This window comes from Anopheles nili, chromosome X (genome assembly GCF_943737925.1).
Source record: "Anopheles nili chromosome X, idAnoNiliSN_F5_01, whole genome shotgun sequence".
Lineage (NCBI taxonomy): Eukaryota > Metazoa > Arthropoda > Insecta > Diptera > Culicidae > Anopheles > Anopheles nili.
In genome coordinates this window covers 12,714,214-12,735,416 of record NC_071293.1, presented here as the reverse complement: position 1 = coordinate 12,735,416, position 21,203 = coordinate 12,714,214, and the positions used below count along the sequence as shown (strand labels likewise).

Here is a 21,203-nt window from a genome sequence, read left to right as displayed (position 1 = left end):
CCTTCTGTCTTTCCCGGATCTTTTTTCTTTTTCTTCTTCTTTTTCTTCTTTTTGCGAAACAGAGTATATCCTTCTATATTTAAATACCTCTAAGAGTCACTAATAACATATTCAAAAGATAACCAATTCTTTGTAATCTCGACTATCTGAGGTCATATGCTTTTCAGTGAGTTTAGTTTGGGTTGTTTTCTTACACATCTTTCCGCTCGCACTCTCGCAAGGCAGTTTGATTGTTTTTATACTCGCTCTCGATTTTCAGCCTGCCTTTTTTCCAGAGCTCAACGATCTTAACAGTTCTCCCAATCGCTTCGGGGAGTAACAATATTTTTATTGTATAACATATATTTCCCATGTATTACTGATTGACAAAAATATTGACCTTCTCTATTATATAAATTATGTCATTGTTTTCAAATATGAGGAAGGCTCACTTGTTACAAAAATGCTTGTTTTAATACCAATAAAATCATTTATTATTTGTTTTCAACTATGATTAAGCCCAAGTTGATTCAAATATGCTTGTTATAATACAAATATCTATGTTCAAATATTATTAAACCTCAGTTGATATAATTATGCTTGAAAAGCATTGAACACTGTACTTGAGCTTGAAATATAATGAAACATACTAAAAGCAGTATCTCAATTAAAAAATCGGTTTACATTTCCTTCGCAGCAAACGGCGTTTAACCAAGAAACAAAGCAATATTCCAATCTTCAACCCTAAAACGCGAAAAAAATTTGTTGCACGATTGTCTCAACCGCTCGCAAATCACAGAGTCAACCTCTCTGTTCAATTATTAATGTACTCTGGCTCATAGAGTATGAGCTCTCAACTCCGCCGGTATCATCCAACTGACGTGAAACAAAATGCGCATGTGTCGTCATGCAATTGATTATATAAGCAACAGACAATGATGCTGGGCCTTAGATTCTTTTTACATTACTCCAAAAATTCGCAGCTTATCTTGCTTTCCTTTGCCTCGTCGAAATTCAATAAGATCTGAGTTAGCTTTCTTATATTTTTTCGATCCACTCATGCTCGTTCCGCTCGGTGATTATGATTACTCAACTCAATTCAACTGATGACTTCTCATCGGTAGAGATTCTACTACCCCTCGTGGGTTAAAATCAAGAGCACTCAACAGAACTCAATTGTAAAATACATTATTATACAATTCAAGAATAAGAGAGACAGAGAAAGAGATACGATGGAGAGCATCTTATCTCATGCATGGAAACAAGCTTAGCTTATGCTTATTTGCTGTTCATTTTGAGAAGTTCGATGAAATTTATCAGCAAAACATACAGATAGAGTTTTTATGAGTATTCCACAGGCGAAATAATGCTGCTACTGTTTGAGGCTTTACTGAATTTTGTATTTCTGCCGCTTCTGCATACCTAAAATATGAAGTAAAACACGTCACACATGTATGAAGTAACAAACTCGTTGATCAAGTCCGAAAGGGTTACACGCCTCTCCACCAATGAGAAGTCAGCAGCTGAGCAAGCAATGAGAACATACAGCAGCAGTACGTTTATTGAAGATAAGTGAGCAACGTTTTCTATTGGTCGGCAATTTTGATTATTATTTTATCCGCTGGTGTGTTCCTGTTTCAAACATCGATTACTCCATTCCTGCTACGTCCATTAACGTGATCTTGCAAACGCAGGAGATGGAAAGATGCAAAACAACCATATAACATCGCTCTAGTGAATATAAAGAATTAAAGAATTATCCATTCGCGTTTTCTTCTAACCCCACAGACATCATGTTACCTAGCCTGTAGTGAATCTATTTCTAATTTGATCGTTTTATTCGGTATCCGAATCCGAAGCTATCTCAGGATAAATGTTTCCCGATCGATGAAGGCGTCTTCTAGTCCTCATCCTTTCGTATAGTGTACGCTCCCTAATCGCTTTTATTACAATTCGATGAGCTTGTGCCTCCAGGTCTGCTATTTCATCCAGTGTAAATAAGCCGCGCACAAAACAGTGCAGAGTAGAAAGTTTGTGCAGATATTTTGTTCTCTTCCTCGGTTCCAATGCAGAGATTATGTAGATCATAGCGTTATTTATTGTTATACGAGCATCGAGCCGTGCAAATTCTAACAATTGCTGTTGGTAAGCATAGTTTTGGCTATGACTCATGTTGATGTCCGAAATCTGTAAATAAAACAATTGTCAATAAATAACGATTTACAAGTTCGAGGTAGGCAAACTTACCAACAATCGCATTCGCAACGACGAACAAGAACGAAATGAATAACTTTATACGAAATTACCAGCTCCAGTTAACACAACTGATTTTCACCTGGGATGAAATGGTACGCAAAGTAACGAAACACAACTTTTAGCATGCAATGTGATCTGAAAATATACAAAAATTGTATCATAGGTTTTTCATGAGGTTGCTTAGTATGCCTAGTATTTCTCAACATACATCTGTATGAGAAGCAGTTAATAATCTTGTCTTAAGTAAATAAAAATAATGTATATAGACAAAATAGTAAAAAAAATAGTTAATAAAAAATCACAGATATGTGCTTAAATTTTGCGAGCAAAATGGGTTAATTTTATTTTCGCGTTTGATTTTTCGATAGTGAAAAATGTTTATCTAACCCACCATGTGACATTTCCAATTATCACAAAACGTCATCGTCAAGGCTGAAATAGAAAAAAAAAACGAAAGAGCAATATGACAATCCACAAGTAATGAACGTAAGCAACGCAAATCATTCATTAACAAATCGTCGTCAAGAAAGGAACTTACAGTAGTATGTATCGCAGACCTAAAAAATATTATTGCCCAAGTAAGTATCATTAAAAACCGCTTCTCGTTACAGTGAAGCTCATAGTGAACGTTTTGTGATATTAATTTCTTTTCGTGTAGTCAATTTACAGAAAAAATGTAGATATTGTGCAAGATACCTCCATCATAAATGCCTAGACTGCCGCAATTTGCAAGAGGAGCGTCAGTGCGACGCTGTTTACATTTTCTATCGGCATAGTCGGCAAGTGGTAAGTATCTTTTGTCTCCATTTCCTCTGGAAATCGTATCTAAAGCTTTTTTTTCTTTCTGACTCTAGGCAATCTGGGCTCATCGCCACTGCTACGAAAATAATCGTAGCCATAACCCCCAACAATAAAAAAAATGAAATAAAATAAATTTTTTTTCAGAGTAAGCTAGGCGGTAATTATTCTTTTGTATGATGGAGTATGAGCTGCGAAAGAAAATAACCTTTACGACTGTAGATTTTCTATATGGGTAAGGAAATTTCTAGCAAGGCCAAGAAAAAGCCTTGGGAGTGAACCCCTAGCCCCAGTGAACCCCTGGGAGTAAATCTCTCTTTAGGGGATATAGGGGCTGAACCGTAGCGTTCGCCTTCAATGTTTTTTGTCCGTACAGTTGCTTGAAATAAAACTACTGCAGAATTGAGTCGTAATGTATTTATATTTTTCGACCGTAAATAATATTTGTGTACATTATTTCAACGATTTGTTCAGCTGTGATATTTTTTGCTATTTTGAAAGTCAAATAATCTAGCTTATATCAACATTGGAATCCAGAAATCTTCCTTGATTTTTAGAAACATATTAACAACGTTGTACACGAAATTGATCAGATTTTTATACAGGCACTGTTTGCCAATCAAGGCATATATCAACACTGTTTCCCTTTCTAACATAAAGGTTGAACCTGCTCACTTGTGGCCTATGCTTATGCCTTCTAGCCAACATAGGGCAACATAAAAGGGGCCATGAAATCTGCTGCGCGAAAACAAACTCTCTTCGTGTTTGTTACTTCCAAACTTCATCAAACTTCTCTTTGCCATTAACAACAGCAATGGAGTTGGTTTCCTTTGCTGTTACAAACGACTCACCTTAGAACATTCAAGACCTCTCGCTCTTGCGTTCCTTTTATAATAGCTAAACCAAACATCGCCTGAATACAGCTGCAGCTCTCGATTTACAACGCATGTGCAGTCAACCTAAACAGCTCTACCTTTGGGCGTGCTCCGAATCTACCAATGCAGAAAACAACCATCAACAGTTGAGGAGTTACAAACGAGAAGCACAAAAACAGTAATCAACATATTTCAAATGTTTAATGGTGTCTGCCTTTACAAACTTGTTTTGATCTGTTTAGCGATTAAACTGTTCCTGTTCTTCCAAACTCATGAGTTAAATTAAGTCTAAACTATTCAAGCCTAAACATAAACGTGTGGCTTCAAATAAATAATTTGTAGATTCAGGAAATGCATAATTCTTACCCATCGAATTCAATATATTAATAAAAACTAATTGCAACATACATATAGATATATAGATAAATAATTATATAGAATATATATATATATATATATATATATATATATATATATATATATATATATATATATATATATATATATATATATATATATATATATATATATATATATATATATATATATATATATATATATATATATATATATATATATATATATATATATATATATATATATATATATATATATATATATATATATATATATATATATATATATATATATATATAAATATATATATATATATATTAAATATATATTTATATAAATATATATACATATATATTTTGATATATATATATATATATATATATATATATATATATATATATATATATATATATATATATATATATATATATATATATATATATATATATATATGCACTTATTTATTTAATTATTTGTGCCTATGGTCGCGCTTCAATGTTAGTTGTGACCGATTCGCACCAAACTTGGCATATATGGGTATGATGGTCTCGAATTTAGGATTTGATTTTTATGGTTTTAGAACCCCTGGAAAAGCGTACTCCCTTACAACTCCATTTCTTGAATGTTCACTTAACAATACAACTGATGCCCGATTTATCTGAAATTTGTTGCATAGGCGTTTCATTACTTACAACTAAGGCTGGCAAAGTTTCAACTCTCTCTATGATAAACAAAGGGAGGATCCCATACATAACCATCCATGAAAAAGCTCTACTGTTCGCTTAAAATTACGAAACACAATTCTGGCCGAAATTTAGAACATATGCTTCTTTTTATATGTTGCAAAAGAGTCCAAAGTTTCAACCACCCCGCTCAAGAAATAAGCGTGGCTTCCATACAACCTGTCCGTCGAAAAATTCTATTATTTTCGCCAAAAGTACAAACGATGACAGATTTTTCGGCAATACGGTAAACATGCTACTTTCAACTTTTTGGAGCAAAACCGAAAGCATCCGTTACACCGACGAAATAGGGCATCTTCTGTACCACTCTACCTCTACCCCTATTAGCTCTACATCAATTATGAAACAATATGTATGCCTTTTAATAGCTTTAAAAAATTCAGATGATGACCTATTTGTCTGAACATGTTTTATAAATCTTTTTGTAAAGAAGCCAAACCTTCCTGTACCCTGCAAAATACAAAAGTTTCAAATACACAATGTCATCTGATTTGTCCTAAATATTGCGTATGCGTTTCTTAAAACTATCTATTGTATAAGTATAAGTTTCTGTGATGAAGTATAAGTTTTCCAGTTTCTAGCTAAAAGGTGATATGGTATAATTTTTCATCACAAAATATTCACTTAAGAGAACAAATGTCGTCAAAATCAACTCAAATGTTATCACCGAATACAAAGTGTTTTAAAATTTTAGTTCTACAAATGAGGATCAAATGGTTGTCCCTCCTTCTGAACTAAAGAAAAAAAATATTGATAAATACGGCTTTTAATTCGATGGAAACTTGGTACAAATGCATCTTACTGTTCATAACGCGACGAAGATTCATACACGCCGTTGGGAAACAAAGAGGAGTTTCCACAGAGCCAACAGTCTGTATCTGTACCAACAAAATGTTTCGGTCATAGCAATAAAGACGATTCTTCTTTCACAAAATGTTTAGTTCTGAAGTTTCTGATCCCTAACCGAAGCGAAACAAAAGCTCCTATTCATGCTCTTCCTGTTAGAGCGTTGGAAAATATGATCGAGCACACCAATCGTGACTTATGTAAAGGAAATGAGGAAAAAAAGTCCTTAAAAGTCCATACTTACTGCTGGGGAGCAAATGAGTGGGACGACATTCAATTCATATTCGCAAAATTGGAAAAAAATGTTAGAACATAATATGTTGTCTAATTATACAAAAACTTGGCATGTTCGCTTAAACATAGTACATGCAAGAAGTAGCAAAGTATGAGCTTCCTCAATGCGGAAAGGGGCATAAGAGAGCTCTTACAATCCTCACTTCCTGGAATGTTCAAAACACGTTTAGCGATAGAAATGTTTTTTTTTTTCATTTAAACCAGAGACTTTTACATCATGAAGGGAAAAGGAATGGTCGTTTGCGGAATAAAAGAAATTAACAAAAATGCAATGCCGCCATCCAGCAGTTCAGTTTCCTGCAATTCTTCACCAATTAAATTAGACACTAATCTCGCGATGTATGTCAGAATATAAATGTGCAAAATATTCTTCGTCATATAGATATAAATAACGCTATACGTTTTTTCAGTATGATTCCATTTTTAATTTTGAAGAGTTGCGTAGGAAATATGGTTGAAGTAAACAGAATTAAGTTTAGTTTACAGAGAGTGATCATTACATATACGGAATGGCGTTTTGAAAAAGAACTGCTATATAGGTGAATAATAAAGGAAAAAAGGACAATTGTATCCAGGTAGTATAAATGATGAATTAAGCGTATACGAAAGAAAACTAGAAAAAATGTCAACGTCATGCATGCTTTGGATGTAACAACATGTTTGTTTTCCTTATTGCTATGTAGAGGGATTGATATGACGGGTCCAAGAAAAATTACAAAGGACCAAAAGGGTGTTTCGAAAGGGTGGATGCGGAAAACACCAGGCATAAACAAAAGCTTTTATCTATTTTATGACGTGCAAAAGGCCATAGATTAGGCAGAAACATTTTGACAAGAACGGGTTTATCATACTAAACGAAAAATATGTACAGAAATGACTGTTGTGTAAAAACAAGAGAAGAGAAGATTTGATATAAATTTTTTTCTTGGGTAGCTGAAATGAGAGATTAAAAAAAGAAATGAGAGATAAAAGAGTAGATTTGTTAAAAAAGGAGTTCAAGATAGTTTGAAAAAGCATAGTATAGCTATTTGAAAAATGTGTTTCAAAAGCTCCAGAGAAAGATGAATGAAACGAAATAGTAAACCTCGGGAAATCGGGTTTATCAGTTAGTTTGTAATATATTTATACAAACAATTTCAGGAATTGTTGAATCAGTTCTTTTATCGAAATATAAATTAGTAATCATGGATAAGAAATAGTAATTTGTCAAATAAAAGGGAAATCGACAGCGAAGACTATATAGACTCTGTTTCATGTGCGGCAATGGATTGCAGCTTTGTGAGCTGGACGACGATCCCATGGAGCTGCACGCCCATTACCACCCGTCTTGTATGTACGTTCGATTTATCAAGTACAGGGATAATCTACGGGCGAGTTCGCGCTGATGACTAAATGCTAGCTTTTTTGTTGTTTTTTATATCAAATTAAAGCTCAAATAGACCTCAAAAAAAACTTGTGTTGCTTTGATATGTTTGACTTGAGGTGGGAGAAAATTTGAGACAATGATCGTGACTTCGATGTTCGCTTCCGGTGAAAATCGTGCAACCTACATCCCATTCTAAAACATCCCGGGGCTGTCACATTCCACTTTACGCACCTGTGTATACGAATTACGTGAGTTAAAGAGGTCGATGGAGCCTGCGAAAACTCACTTACAGTATCTTGCATAAGGGTACACTCAGGGATACTTTATTTTACCACTCGTTTCTGTCGTTATTGTCACATTTCAACGTTCACTTGAGAACATTTCAAATTACTTTCTAAGCCTAGGTCAACCCTTTGTAGAAAGGCTAGAAGTAATTCGCCAAAGGCTTTCCTCAAATTGTGCAAACAACGTGCGCCACGAGATCGTCTCACACAATCGGATTTGAAAGCTCCTGCGCACACTCATGTATACGTGGAAAGTGCACTGGAAAATTGCCGCCATACACTGAAAGTCTTTACGGCCATAACAGAGACAGGCACTGTTGCAAAGTGAACGAGAGCGTGTTACTAAGCCAATCTGAATTCGTAGCATCAACAGTCCCAAGCTAAGGCAACCTCAGGTACGACTTTTTGCACATCTGCTCCTGCAATTGCTTAAAAACCCCTTTAACACGAATCACATTCAAAGCAGCTATGCTGTCGCTTCGTAAAATAACCAACACGCTGAAGGGCGCTGAAGCGCTGGTGTGCCAGAGACCGTCGTTCCATACAACAAGTCCAAGGATAAGACAATGGAGCTCATTCATAGCGCTGTTGTGCCACAGATAGTCGTCTAATGTTTGGTCGGTATAGTGGCTTTAAACAAAATTACTGCAGAACTGAGTCGTACTGTATTTGTATTTTCTGACCGAGCATGGTAATTCTATACATTATTTCAACGACTTGTTCCGCTGTGATTCTTGTAGCTATTTTAAATTTCAAATAATGAGTTAAGGAAAACGACTGCTTGATGCAGTAAAAGAACAGTTTAATTTATTTTCTTCTGCTTGGACAATACGTGTGTCCTAGCTGAACCTTACAATGGAACTCAACATGGTGAACCCCTGTTCTTCGTTTACACGGAATTTTATCTGGATATGGTTCAAGGATCGATCGTGTTCGATCGTGGCTGCTCTTAGAATTTCCGTTCGCAATAGCTCTAAGATGGTTTGGGGTGCGTACGTTGCTGATGTGACAGTCTCATCGTCTTCCGGGCGCTGCGTTGGAGTGCATACGATCATGGCGTGATTAATCGTTTCCGTTTCCGTTTCCAACGTTCTCATCGTTTTCCGTTTCCGTCCGTCGCAACTCTCTCGATTCCGATATTTCTGAGGGTTAATCTGATCTGGAACTATCTGCTTTAAAATACATTGTGACGATTTTGATGTTTTTTATTTGACGATCTCGATGTGTGCTAACTCGTTATCTTAACTTACAAAATATTTGCTTATAGCCACACGTTTATGTTTAGACTAGATTAGTATAGAATCAATCAAAATTGAATACTTATGAGTTTGGAAGAAACTGTTCCTTTTCCTCATCGACATCATCGACAAACAGATCAAAACAGGTTTATGAAGGCAGACACCATTAAACATTTTAATTATGTAGATAACTGATTTTGTGCTTCTTGTTTGTTGCTCCTTAACTGTTGATGGTTGTTATCTGCGTTGGTGGATTCGGAGCATGCCCAAAGGTAGAGCAATGTATGTTGACTGCACATGCATTGTAAATCGAGAGCTGAAGCTTAATTAAGGCGATGTTTAGTTCAGCTATTATGAGAGGAACGCAAGAGCGAGATGTCTTGAATATGCTATGGAGAGCCGTTTATAAAAGAAAAGGAAACCAACCCTATTTCTGTTGTTAATGGCAACGAGATGTTTGATGAAGTCTGAAAGCAGCAAACACAAAGAGGGTTCGTTTTCCAAACAGCAGATTCCATGCTACGACCTTTCTGTTATGTTGCATTATCCAGGCCGAAAGCCTTTATGTATAACTTTTACAAGCCGTATGTAAGAGAGGGAATGAATGTTGACATATGCTTTGATTGACAAACAGCCTCCGTTTAATAATCCGATCAATTTCGAGTACAACGTTGTAAATTTGATGATGGACCATGGAAGTTTTTAAGATTGCAATATTGACAGAAGCTTAATTCATTACATAGCAACATCGAGATCGACAAGTTAGCTACATTGAGTCCGGCACAAAGTACTTCAGACAGTTCCAGATCGGATTCGCCCTCAGAAATATCGAATTCAAGAGAGTCGCGACGGACGGAAACGGATGACGATGAGTCAGATCATGATCGTTTGTACCCCAACGCAACGCCCGGAAGACGATGAGACTGTCACATCAGCAACGTACGCACTCCAACCCATGTTAGAGCTGTCGCGAACGGAAATCCTAAGAGCAGCCACGATCGAACACGATCTTGCCTCGAATCATAAAAATATAGAATTTTATATAAATATATTGAGAGGTTCAGCCAGGACGTGTTGTCCAAACCGTAGAAAAAAAAATTATTTTTTATCTGCACCGAGCAGTCGTTCTCCCTAAATAAGAGCTAAATTTTTCTGATCGAATGCAATATAAAATTTTATACTATTACTAATATAATATTTAACTTTGAATTAGTAACTGAATGAATGTACATTTAAGTTGAGAACAAAATGTTGAAAAGTAATATGGCATAAATAAATAAATTGAAGAAATATTGCATACATATATGCAATCATTCATTATCATCAAGTCATTAGATCGTTTTCAACAATTTTGAAACGTTACAATTGAAAAAGTAATTTATTCGCGAATTAAATGGACGAAACTGCAATTATGCAATTGCATCAGCCCAACAGGATATATATGTATATTATGCAGTAATCATAACTTATTTACCATACAAGCAATGCATTGTTCGAACTAATTAACAAACACAATGGAACATAATACTTCGGAATTGAATAAGTACTGAACTCAGAGTGACACATTGCAAAAATCTTTGCTTTTCTCTTATGCGTCGGTGCATCTTCATCTCAGACACTCGCAAGAGGAAACTTTCAAAACCACCTCCGAAGCTCACCTTTCTTGGTATGTCTGTTCTCAGCCTTCACACCGGTGCAATTTGAAGCACTTTACTACTCAAGAAAAATGATTCAAAACGTTTGATAGAAAGCCAGTCGACACCATCGATTACCGGGTGTTGGCGAACCATGATTTCTTTTATCTTGGTCAAGATGATATGGAGCCGTGTTCAAGATGTATGGGCGATACCATCCGTTGTGTTTATTCGTGTGATGCATCAAGCTCAAGGCGATCCTGCGTGCGTCTCAATTGTATGATGCGTGCGTCTCAATCTCTACGCATAATGGCAAGCTATCAAGTAGCAGTTTGAGAAAATAAAGAGCGAAGTAATTTCTCGAATTGTTGCGTTGGGTTTGTTTTTGAAATAAATAGCATTATATGAGTTTGCCACGAATGGGATTTATAATAAAATGTTAGATTAACACATTGTTGACAATACAAACAAACACATTGTTTTTTTTTTCTAATTAGGCAATGCAGTCCCATTTGTCATGGTTTATTCAATATAACACTTCTTTTCTTGATCTCATTTCCTTCCAAACATTCCACGTCTTACGTGCATCAAGAGATTCTCGCCGCTTAGCTTTGGATATTTTAATGAGCGCCTGATATTAACCGCTGGATTGGTCTCCACCACGCTGCATTTTTCGTTGCTCGTACTTCCTTACCATGTCTAGTGCGCTCTCGGAACGACGCTCGATACGTTTTTGCGCGCTCGACACTTCGTTCGGCATGCAGGTTTTGGCCGCGCTACGGAGCTCCATCGTGTTTTTTCCAGTCTGTTGCTTCAGACATGCTTCCGAGTCACGTTTGGATATCGTAGATTTTTCCATTGCTGCGTTTTTTCGAACACTGTGTATCGGGGTTGACCTCGAAGCGTGTATCAAATGGATAAAATTCTCGATCTTCACGGGTCGAGATCACTATAGCGAGTGCTTAACACATTGACAACCGACCCCATGAAAACGCGGGATTATGAAACTGTCACTTGAGCGCCAGCTCGCGACAACACGGGTTTATAGATCTATCACTTGAATGCCAGCGAAATCGCAGCATTCTGAGCATTTCGCATGGTTGACGTAATAATTTCTGCAACAATCACTTTCGAAGAGTGAATTTCGAAATTACCATATCGTACGCTCAATATTCTTGTGGAAATTGTATTTTTTGTATCATTACTCATATTTTTGTATGAGATTACTCATATAATGTGAGTAAAATTAAGAATGAGCATATTGAAGACTCCCTATCGGATTATACGATAAATTCAGTTGATTCTGTTGTATAACTTGAGGACAGCGTTAGTGATGTCGCTCCAAGAAAAAGATCAAGAGCTATTCCACTACAGTACTCAAGTGTGTCCGATGATTCCAGCGATAGTGAAATGTCCACAGATAGGCATAGTCTCATAGTGAAATGTCCACAGATAGGCAATGAATCTAACATCTCTTACCAGCATAATAAGGGCAAGGTATTAGTCTAGCCGAGATGAAAAAATTTCTCAGCGTTATTACAATGATGGACCAGGTAAAGAAAGATGTAAAATATGAATACCGGAGCTCCGAATTTTAAACGAGAACACCATCGTTCAATACCTTAATGCCGCGTAATAGATTTCCCCAGATGTGGAGCACGTGCCATTTTTCAAACAATCACAAAATAACCGGATCTAACAACCTCCAAAAGACTCATCCCATTCTGAGCTATTTATTAGATAAATTGAAATCAGTATATACGCCTAGGAAAGAACTTTCGCTCGATGAAGCCATTATTCCATGGCGTGGAAAACTATTTATAAAAATACACAATCCGGCAAAAATAATAAACTACGGTCTACTTTGCCGTATACTATGAGAAACTAAAACCGGATATGTTTGCAACATGGAAATTTACTGTGCGGAAGGAATAAAATTTTATCAGACAATTATGTCATTACTTGAAAACAAATTACATTTGAGACACCACTGCATTGCTTCTGGAAAATGGTACACGAGTTTGTGGTACAATTAGAGCAACTAGGGGTGTTCCCGAGTTTTTATGGCACTTCAGACTGAAAACTGGTGAATATAGCTATAAACGAAAATGTGATGTTTTAGTACAGTCATGGAAGCCGAAACAGAAGACCATATACATGATTTCCACGCTACATTCAGAAGATTTGATTGTTATTGTTATTTATTTAAGAACGGCCTGGCCGTATTTAGATTTGGATAATTTTTTGTGAGCTGAAAGGCATTTCCTCCCAACAGCCGCAGATAGCCTTATTTCGGGCTGACTCGGTTAGGAGATTTGATAAAAACAAATAAAATTCACTGGAAAACGAAACAAGAAATTATAGAATCACATTCCGTCTTAGACTATAACAAATATATAATGGGTGTAGATTTGGCTGATCTGTATTTATCATACTATTCCATCATGGGAAAAACGGTGAATTGATCAAAGAAGACAGTCTTGTTTCTTGTATATTGCGCCATGTTTGATGCATTTAGAGTTTATATTGAACTGAATGGCAACACCATGAAATATTAACAATTTTTACACACCATTGGACGTTTTTGGGTCATTAAATGATACTTCTAATACTTTTGATTCTCAAACATCATGCACTGCTGTACTTGATACTACACCTCGCACACCGAAATATGATAGCCCTCTGAGACTTGCTGGTGATATGAAAAAAATAAAGTAACCAAAATTGGTGGCTTAGGAAAAAACCGATATGTACGATGTCCGTGTGAAGATTGCTCTGCTAGTAAAAAAAGAAGCGAGAGTAGCTTTATGTGTGCTGAATGCTTAGTACCTTAACATCTTGGACAATGTTTCGTGAAATACCACACATGTTTTAATTATTAAAACTGTTGTTTAAAATTCTATATGACAAATATGCGAATATACTGTTCTATTTTACGAACAGTTATAAACTTTTCCTCTAAACTTGGCCCCCTTAGAAATGTTTCCAATTTATGGGTGACGCGGCACTCAAGTTATCAAATCATTTTTCAGTCGCCGGCTTTTAATGTGTTAAAACGAAATTTAAGTCGAGTTTTCGATCTTGTGGCCTTACAAACAAATGGTTAATTTTTTTTTTGAAAGAATATACGAGCCGCGGAGTTTGCCGCTTTTTCGCCACACATCACTTCAACATAAACGACAGCTGGAAACATTAAAAAATACATCCTTTAGCACAATTTCTTTATCCTCATTTTACACTAACTTTTACTGTTATGAAAACACCCTGATATTTAAGATCTCTAGCACTCTTTAGGAAAAAATAAGGCCCTCAAATGATTCGTCACAGATTTTCCAGATAGTATAGAAATGATATGCATTTGATCGTTTAACACGATTGCATTTGAAAGCTTCAGCACGAACTCACACATACGTGGGGAGTACAGTGCAGCTCTGCATAAAACGACACTGAAATTTTCCTTCCACGCTATCATTTCACTTTAGCATTACGGAGCAACGTTACAACATTTACAGCTGTGGTAGAGTCAGGCACTGTCACGAAATTAGCGAGAGCGTGTAACTAGCCTTATATATGAGTATGTTTCTAGCCGATTGCATTATTAACGTGTGATGCTTTGACGTGACTGCATGCTGAAGGAAGCTGTGTGTGAGAAAAAAAGTCAGCGTGAATTCGCAGCATCAAACAGCCCTAAGCTAGTATAATCTTAGGTAATTTTAAATACATATCTGCCCCATACCCTATTTTATAAGCTTTTCCTCGCAAGGGACGATTTGCATTTGCAGTGACCAACGATGGAGCAAACGCCGACTTTCAACCGCGAATTGACAATAGATGAAATGAAAGTGCTAACAATTCTGTCGATTATTGATGCACATGAGGCGGTGCATGAACGCCCATTTGAATGCAACTATAACGAAAAAAGTTGACTGTGCCCTGGCTCTGATGACATATGAGCTTATTGCTGACGACTCTATCGAGAATATTTGTGAGAAAAAGTCTGCGGCTACGCAAATAGCGCACTTAATCGTGGAATACAAGATCGATTGCTTGTATATGCTGGCCAAGGCGTTCGAGCGGTTCTTCGAACCTCCCTGCTGAATTTTAGATTGATTTTGAGCCCTCACAGATATTTTCTAAAACTAAACTCACTCGTGGCATAATTCGATTTACAAAGCAAGATAAACATCATAAAATAAGGGTGAAGTAGAAAAATTAAAAAGTATGAAAAATGGAATCTTTTTTCCAACGTTGCTAAGTCTTAGCAGTATAACTAAACAAAAAATATGTATACATGATTGTATTGGTATTTGTATTTAGTCGCAATATGTAACGATATTTCTCGGTCCATGGACTGTTCAGCTACGCTTTCTCGAAAAGATGAACTATTTTCTTAAGCGAGTGAAGGGATTCTCTCTTTAACAAGTGATGGGATTTTTTGTTTTCACACGTGAAGGATTTTGGAAAATGAAGATTTCTTTTAAATTAAAGAAATGAGTTTTTGTTTGAAGCATTGTTTAAAATAATTGCTTTGTGTCAATTGTGCATTGAATTTAATATGCTGGACGAGTTGAAATCAACGCTACGCATAATACTACTTGATCTATGAACTTTTAACAGAATTTTAGATTACTAGCATGAGTAGGGTATATAAAATGAATTTCGAGGAACCATTTTGTCAAACCAATAAGATCTAAAAATGCAATGAAAAAATGTATGGTCAAGCATGAATTCTGAGTTATCTTCTCCTTTCAAATAGCCCGTCTTGTTGATCGATACCACAGGTATATGTCTTATTAATATTTATAGTACTCAGATACGCATCTGAGAATATCGAGGACGTGTTAAGAAGGAGTTCAATCGTAGAACTTTCTAGAGGTGTCAACAATCCAATCCAATATTAAGGCATATAGCAGCTGTCCCGCAATATCAAAATCGGACGCAATATTCTTTTCAAGATTCATTTCCACCTGGTCGATTTATTGCTACATTTGGTTGTGGCCTTTCGGAAAGCAAATGGAGCCAAGAGAGTGTCTAGCAGTAATTGCAGAAAGCTATAGCCAGAAACAGTTGGTGAAACTTTCGTGATTGCATGGGCCTCTTGTCGGAAATTAAACACACCGCAATTCGCTTAATTTGATTTTTTCCCGTTTATTAAGAGAGAAGTATGGATCTTTAGTGATTTTACAAATTTAACAACACCTATTACGCCCAACGTATTATTGAAAATTTACTATCATTACAAATCATCATCTTGGTAATTGCTTGGGGCCAGACAGAGTCGTAGCTGGTCAATTAGTCCTTTCACATGAACACGCGCGGAAAGATGAAGGTACGTCATCGCGAGAGTATTTATAGCGCCCCTTTTGGAGGCAAAAGATTTTCCATTATCGCAAGTCACCGATTTGATAGACAGCAACTCCATCGCGCTGCATGAAATTTAAGTTTCTCCTTGCCCAAGGTGTTGACCGTACAAAGGAGGGAGATTTAAGCGACAAATAAGCAAGTGAAAAAGCACGAGGCCGGAAACAATCACCAGCGAGGTGCGATCTATTGATCTTATTGATTGATGTAAAGGGGAAATTAATGAACTTTTATTATGCTCTATACGTGATGTACGTGCTGTGTATGTTGTTCGTTGTTTTGAACATCTTGCATTATTAAATACTAGAACTATTTCCTTATTAAAAAAACATGGAGTATTATATTTCACACAACGAACATGTATGGTCATATATTTAAACTAGCTGATTAACTCGATTTAATTCGGGCTATTGTTGCTTAAGGAGAACAGTCAGGGGTATTTGACGAATACTTGTGTAATACAAACATTGATGTGTCTGTTAGTCTTTCTTCAATTTCCATTTGCATTCATTCGATTCAATTAATTCCTAGATTTGTTTCAATGATCTTTCAATATCGCTACACTCATATTCTCTCGCGTTCTTGAGACTTTAAATACTATTTGCTATACCTTACCTTTTCTAAATTTCTTTATCTCATACATCCTACTTCTGTTCCCCGACCACAATATCATATCAACGATCGGAATTTATATCAAATCCTCTTTTCCCTCTCTGTTTAACAACCACCATTTCTTCTCAAACCCTTCTTGTCGTAAGAACAATTCGTTCTCACCAATATAATTTTACCCAATCTTTGGCCTTTCTGCTATTGCTCTGAAAAGCTACTGTCTATACCCATTGTTTTCCTCATCCAATCTATGGAAACACCTCTCGAATCCTTTATTTGTGTTCTTGAAATTGTGCCACCTTAACAGTGAAGCAAAATAACGCGTTGTTTCAAACATTGAGTTCATGGCATTAACTTTAGCTTTTGAAAATCTTGTATTTGCTTACGCTGCCTTGCAGCAATTTTCTCTTCTGCTACACCTGTGCTATATTACACCTGTAATGCTACTCACTTTCAAAACACTGTTCCGTGATTGTAATCATTAATCTCTGCCATTTGAATTCTTAGCTCTCAAAGCTACACGCTCTCTCCTTTTTTTGTGCCTTAGAAGGACTTTTTAGTAGTCCTTTGAATATTTTCTAATCGCATTTTCTACAAAATGCAACTCAACATAGTGATTGAAAAAGGAGTTTTTCGGAGTTGATGCCTAACCTTATTTTGGTTTATAGCTTGAAGAATATTTTTCCTGTTCGCAAAATAGCACACGTTTTAAGTGATAACACAATAGTTGTTCAGTGGAGTTTAGTGTCTTAGTTTAAACCGATGAGTGAAGAGAGAAGAGGTGGAGGAAACTGAACCGTCTGTTGACGACTTTTGAATTTGTGAGAATATCTGTTTATTATGCAAACGGGCATCTTTATGCCCTCCATGATGTAAAAATCATTCATTGATAAATCTAAAATGAATTATTTCTAATTTTGAACAATTTTATTAGTTTCTAGGAAACTGTATGGGTTGAATGAAGTGTACTGGCCAAATTTTAGTTAAACCGGACAACATATGTAATTTTAAACATTTGCTTTCCGCTTGTTGAATTGTAATTCCGTTGATTTTTGTATATAGATGATTTTGTATATAAATGATAAACACTAAAACTAGTCGGGCGAAATTTGTATACCTGAGTAAATATTTCAATATAAAATTATTTTGTCCCAGTTTGGTCTTTACCAGATGGTTTATACTTAACCATATATTGCATAGAAAATGATGAGAATCGAGTATGCTAAGTGGAAATATATTGAAGCCTCCCATTCCTTTTAATACTCCTCGAAGGGTAGTTGAGTGTTGATTGATTCTAAGGGGAGGGAGGTGAATGTATTGTAGTCTCCCTTTTTCTTCCATCGGAGGAGTTCAAATTTTTGATTTTTTATACAAAACATAAAATAAGCATCTGAACCAGATTTAAGAAAAATCGAACATCGGTAATTGGACATTGATAATCACTAGAAAATATAGGAACAAAGGTAAATTTGATCTTTTTCTCGCAAAAGACTTCCAATGTTGTCCACATATTTTACAAAACATTCATGAACTATTTTTTTAATTCTGATTAAGCTCTTTCTGGATGTCAAGTGGTATGATATAAAAAGATTCCATTAATTATAAACAAATAGTAAATAGTAAACGTTTTCATAAAGGAAACTTGGATCGTCAAATTTTAAAATGAATATAATAAACTTATGAAAAATAAAATTGACAGTTTCGACAAACTCGTTCAGAGACCCATGATAAACTTATATTGTGGAATACTTTTGAACATGGTTGAGAATTACGAAATAGAGCACTTACAAAAAGCGAAAATTATAAGGCTCTCTCTTTAGTTGTTTCTGAGATATACGATGGCAAAGTTGGAAAAGTGCAACAGAAAAAACGATTAAATTTCTGTACATTGAGCATATATGTCTAGAACGATGTTTTAAACAATATTTTGTGCAATATTATGTGAAACAATAGCTTCGATGTACATCGAAAAATCCATCATTTTTTCCTAAGGTTGTGTAAATTACATTGGTATTATACAAATATCATCTTACATGACAACTGGTCATTTGGTCAACATTCAACACTCTTTGTCTCGGAGGTCTCAATGTGGTAAGAGCTAAATGAATTATCAAACGAAACATTTTTTGCAGTAATGTTTTAAATTTTACCAACAGTTTACATTTATGACTCTTATGGAAATCGTGTTATTTGGCGAAAAGTGTAAGGAGCGTCGAAAGATAAATGTTTCAACAAAAATGTGAAAGTTATAAGAAGTTAGCATTGCCGTTGGGTTGTGAGTGAGAGGCTAAATTTCCCATGTCATACAATTTAATGGGACCGCATCACTACGCTGACTTCGTGAATACACGGCGATGCTCATAAATGTATGTAAGGATGCAGAAAATGTAGTTACCGTTTTGTGGACAAAAATGAAATGACTTGTTGCTCACGAAACCATTTTAGATAGTCCTCGATCTCGAACGATGTTCACTGTGAAGAAAATAAAAAAATACGTATGTAGTAATATATAGGACACAGAGCAATGTTTGTTAGTAAGTTATCATGCAATTTTATACACTAGCTACAAAGCTACTTATAAAGCAAGCTACAACACCAATCTACGTGACATAACCAGGTATGAAATCGATACAGTAGAATACAATCGAACACGACGTTCGCGTCCAGAATATACACATGTAGCCATCCCTTTATATGCTGCTCGTGTACTTTTGCAACGCCATATTTTTCATCATTATCACATAGTTCATTCTCGTGTGCTTGTGTGTATGTGTAAGTGTACGTGTGATAAGTCAATTTCACCCTTGTGAGAGCTAGAAGGCCCCAGATCGTTCGTAGCCTGTATCCGGAACTGATAGTGCGTATGCGGTTTCAAACCACTTGCGGTATATGCCGTGACCGCAGGATCCACACGCTCCGGGATAAGCGCCCAAGAGCCCTCATTCTCGCGGCACTGAACCGTATAATAGCGTAACGGTGCGAACCCATCCCGTCCTGGTGTCCAGCTGAAGGTAATCTGCTCCGATTGCACCTGCGAGCGTGAGATCTGCCTGTTGTTGGTGGTGTACACCAGTGCCACTGAGGTCTTGCCCCAACCTAGCCGCGTCTGAGCCGTCACACTGAAGAGATAGTAACGCTCAGCGAGCAACTGTGTAGCTCGGAATGTGCGATCGGATGGTGGGAACTCCTGCGTGAAGTTAAGTGCCTGCGAGCCGTTCAACAGGTACGTGACGCGGTACGCCAGTATGGCTCCATTAGGTTCATCTGGCACGTCCCAGATGATGCGTGCCATGCTGAAGGACACATCCGGGAAGGACACATTCGACGGTGCGACCCGGTGTGTCCTCTAACGTCTAAATGCGCACGGGCGGTGTACTGAGAGCGCCATTACCAAGGCGCGTGTACGCCAACACCTGGATGTCGTACTGCACGTACTTTTTCAGCTCAGTCAACGTCGCGGTGAAGGTGTAGTTACCATTCTGATGTACCTTTGGCACCTTAGTGCACCGGACCACGATCGTCGTCGACAAAGTCGCGTAGGTTTCAACCACAACCGGGCCCATTGAAGGTACCGCCTCATGTACTCTGTATGCTTGTGTAATCCCGCCAAAACGACACTCTGTTCGGCCAACGGATCTAGCAGATTCGGTGGCACCGTCAACACCTTCATCTCCGTCTTGACCGGTTGCTCGATATCCCCGTCAGTCGGTTCGACGGCGATCTTACTGCCACCTCCAGGAGATGTTCCTCCAACACCACCAGCAGTACCACTAACACTGAGACCACTGCCTGTGGATGCTCCACCGCCCATGTTGTTGTAAACCACGATCTGGATCACGTAGTCCTTCCACGTGATCAGCTCCTGAATCAAGTAGTTGCGCTGAGCTTCGTTTGTGATATAACGATAATTACAGGGACTCGCATTGTATCCGAACAACCGGCAACAAGAATCTGCCCATTTCGGAGCTCCTCGAGCGATGGTTTCCACTGGATAATGATTTCGGTGGACGATCGAGCTGAACCGACGAACCCCCTTGGTGGGCCAGATAATGCTGTAAAAGAACATAAAGGATCAGATCAGCATCAGCACACAACAACTCACGAACAGCTGCGATCTTGTACCTTCCTATGGCTGCTTCACGACGTTGCTCAGATCGGACGGTGAACCTCGCTAAACTTTAAGCCTATATTTTTGTGAAGTAGTATCTTCTTCCTTCTGTCTTTCCCGGATCTTTCTTCCTCTTATTCTTCTTCTTCTTTTTCTTCTTTTTGCGAAACAGAGTATATCCTTCTATATTTAAATACCTCTAAGAGTCACTATTAACATATTCAAAAGATAACCAATTCTTTGTAAGCTCGACTATCTGAGGTCATATGCTTTTCAGTGAGTTTAGTTTGGGTTGTTTTCTTACACATCTTTCCGCTCGCACTCTCGCAAGGCAGTTTGATTGTTTTTATACTCGCTCTCGATTTCCAGCCTGCCTTTTTTCCAGAGCTCAACGATCTTAACAGTTCTCCCAATCGTTTCGGGGTGTAACAATATTTTTATTGTATAACATATAT

General features: G+C 36.9%; 1 protein-coding gene across 1 annotated transcript in view; it reads right to left on the bottom strand.

The window, feature by feature from the left end:
- The window catches only part of LOC128728993 (protein sidekick-like), a 150,341-nt gene extending 130,409 nt beyond the window's left edge, over positions 1-19,932 (bottom strand). The window contains 1 exon segment of the mRNA XM_053822643.1: positions 19,423-19,932. Within this exon segment, the coding sequence (XP_053678618.1) occupies positions 19,423-19,932 (510 nt within the window).
- Between the last annotated feature and the right edge of the window lie 1,271 nt (positions 19,933-21,203).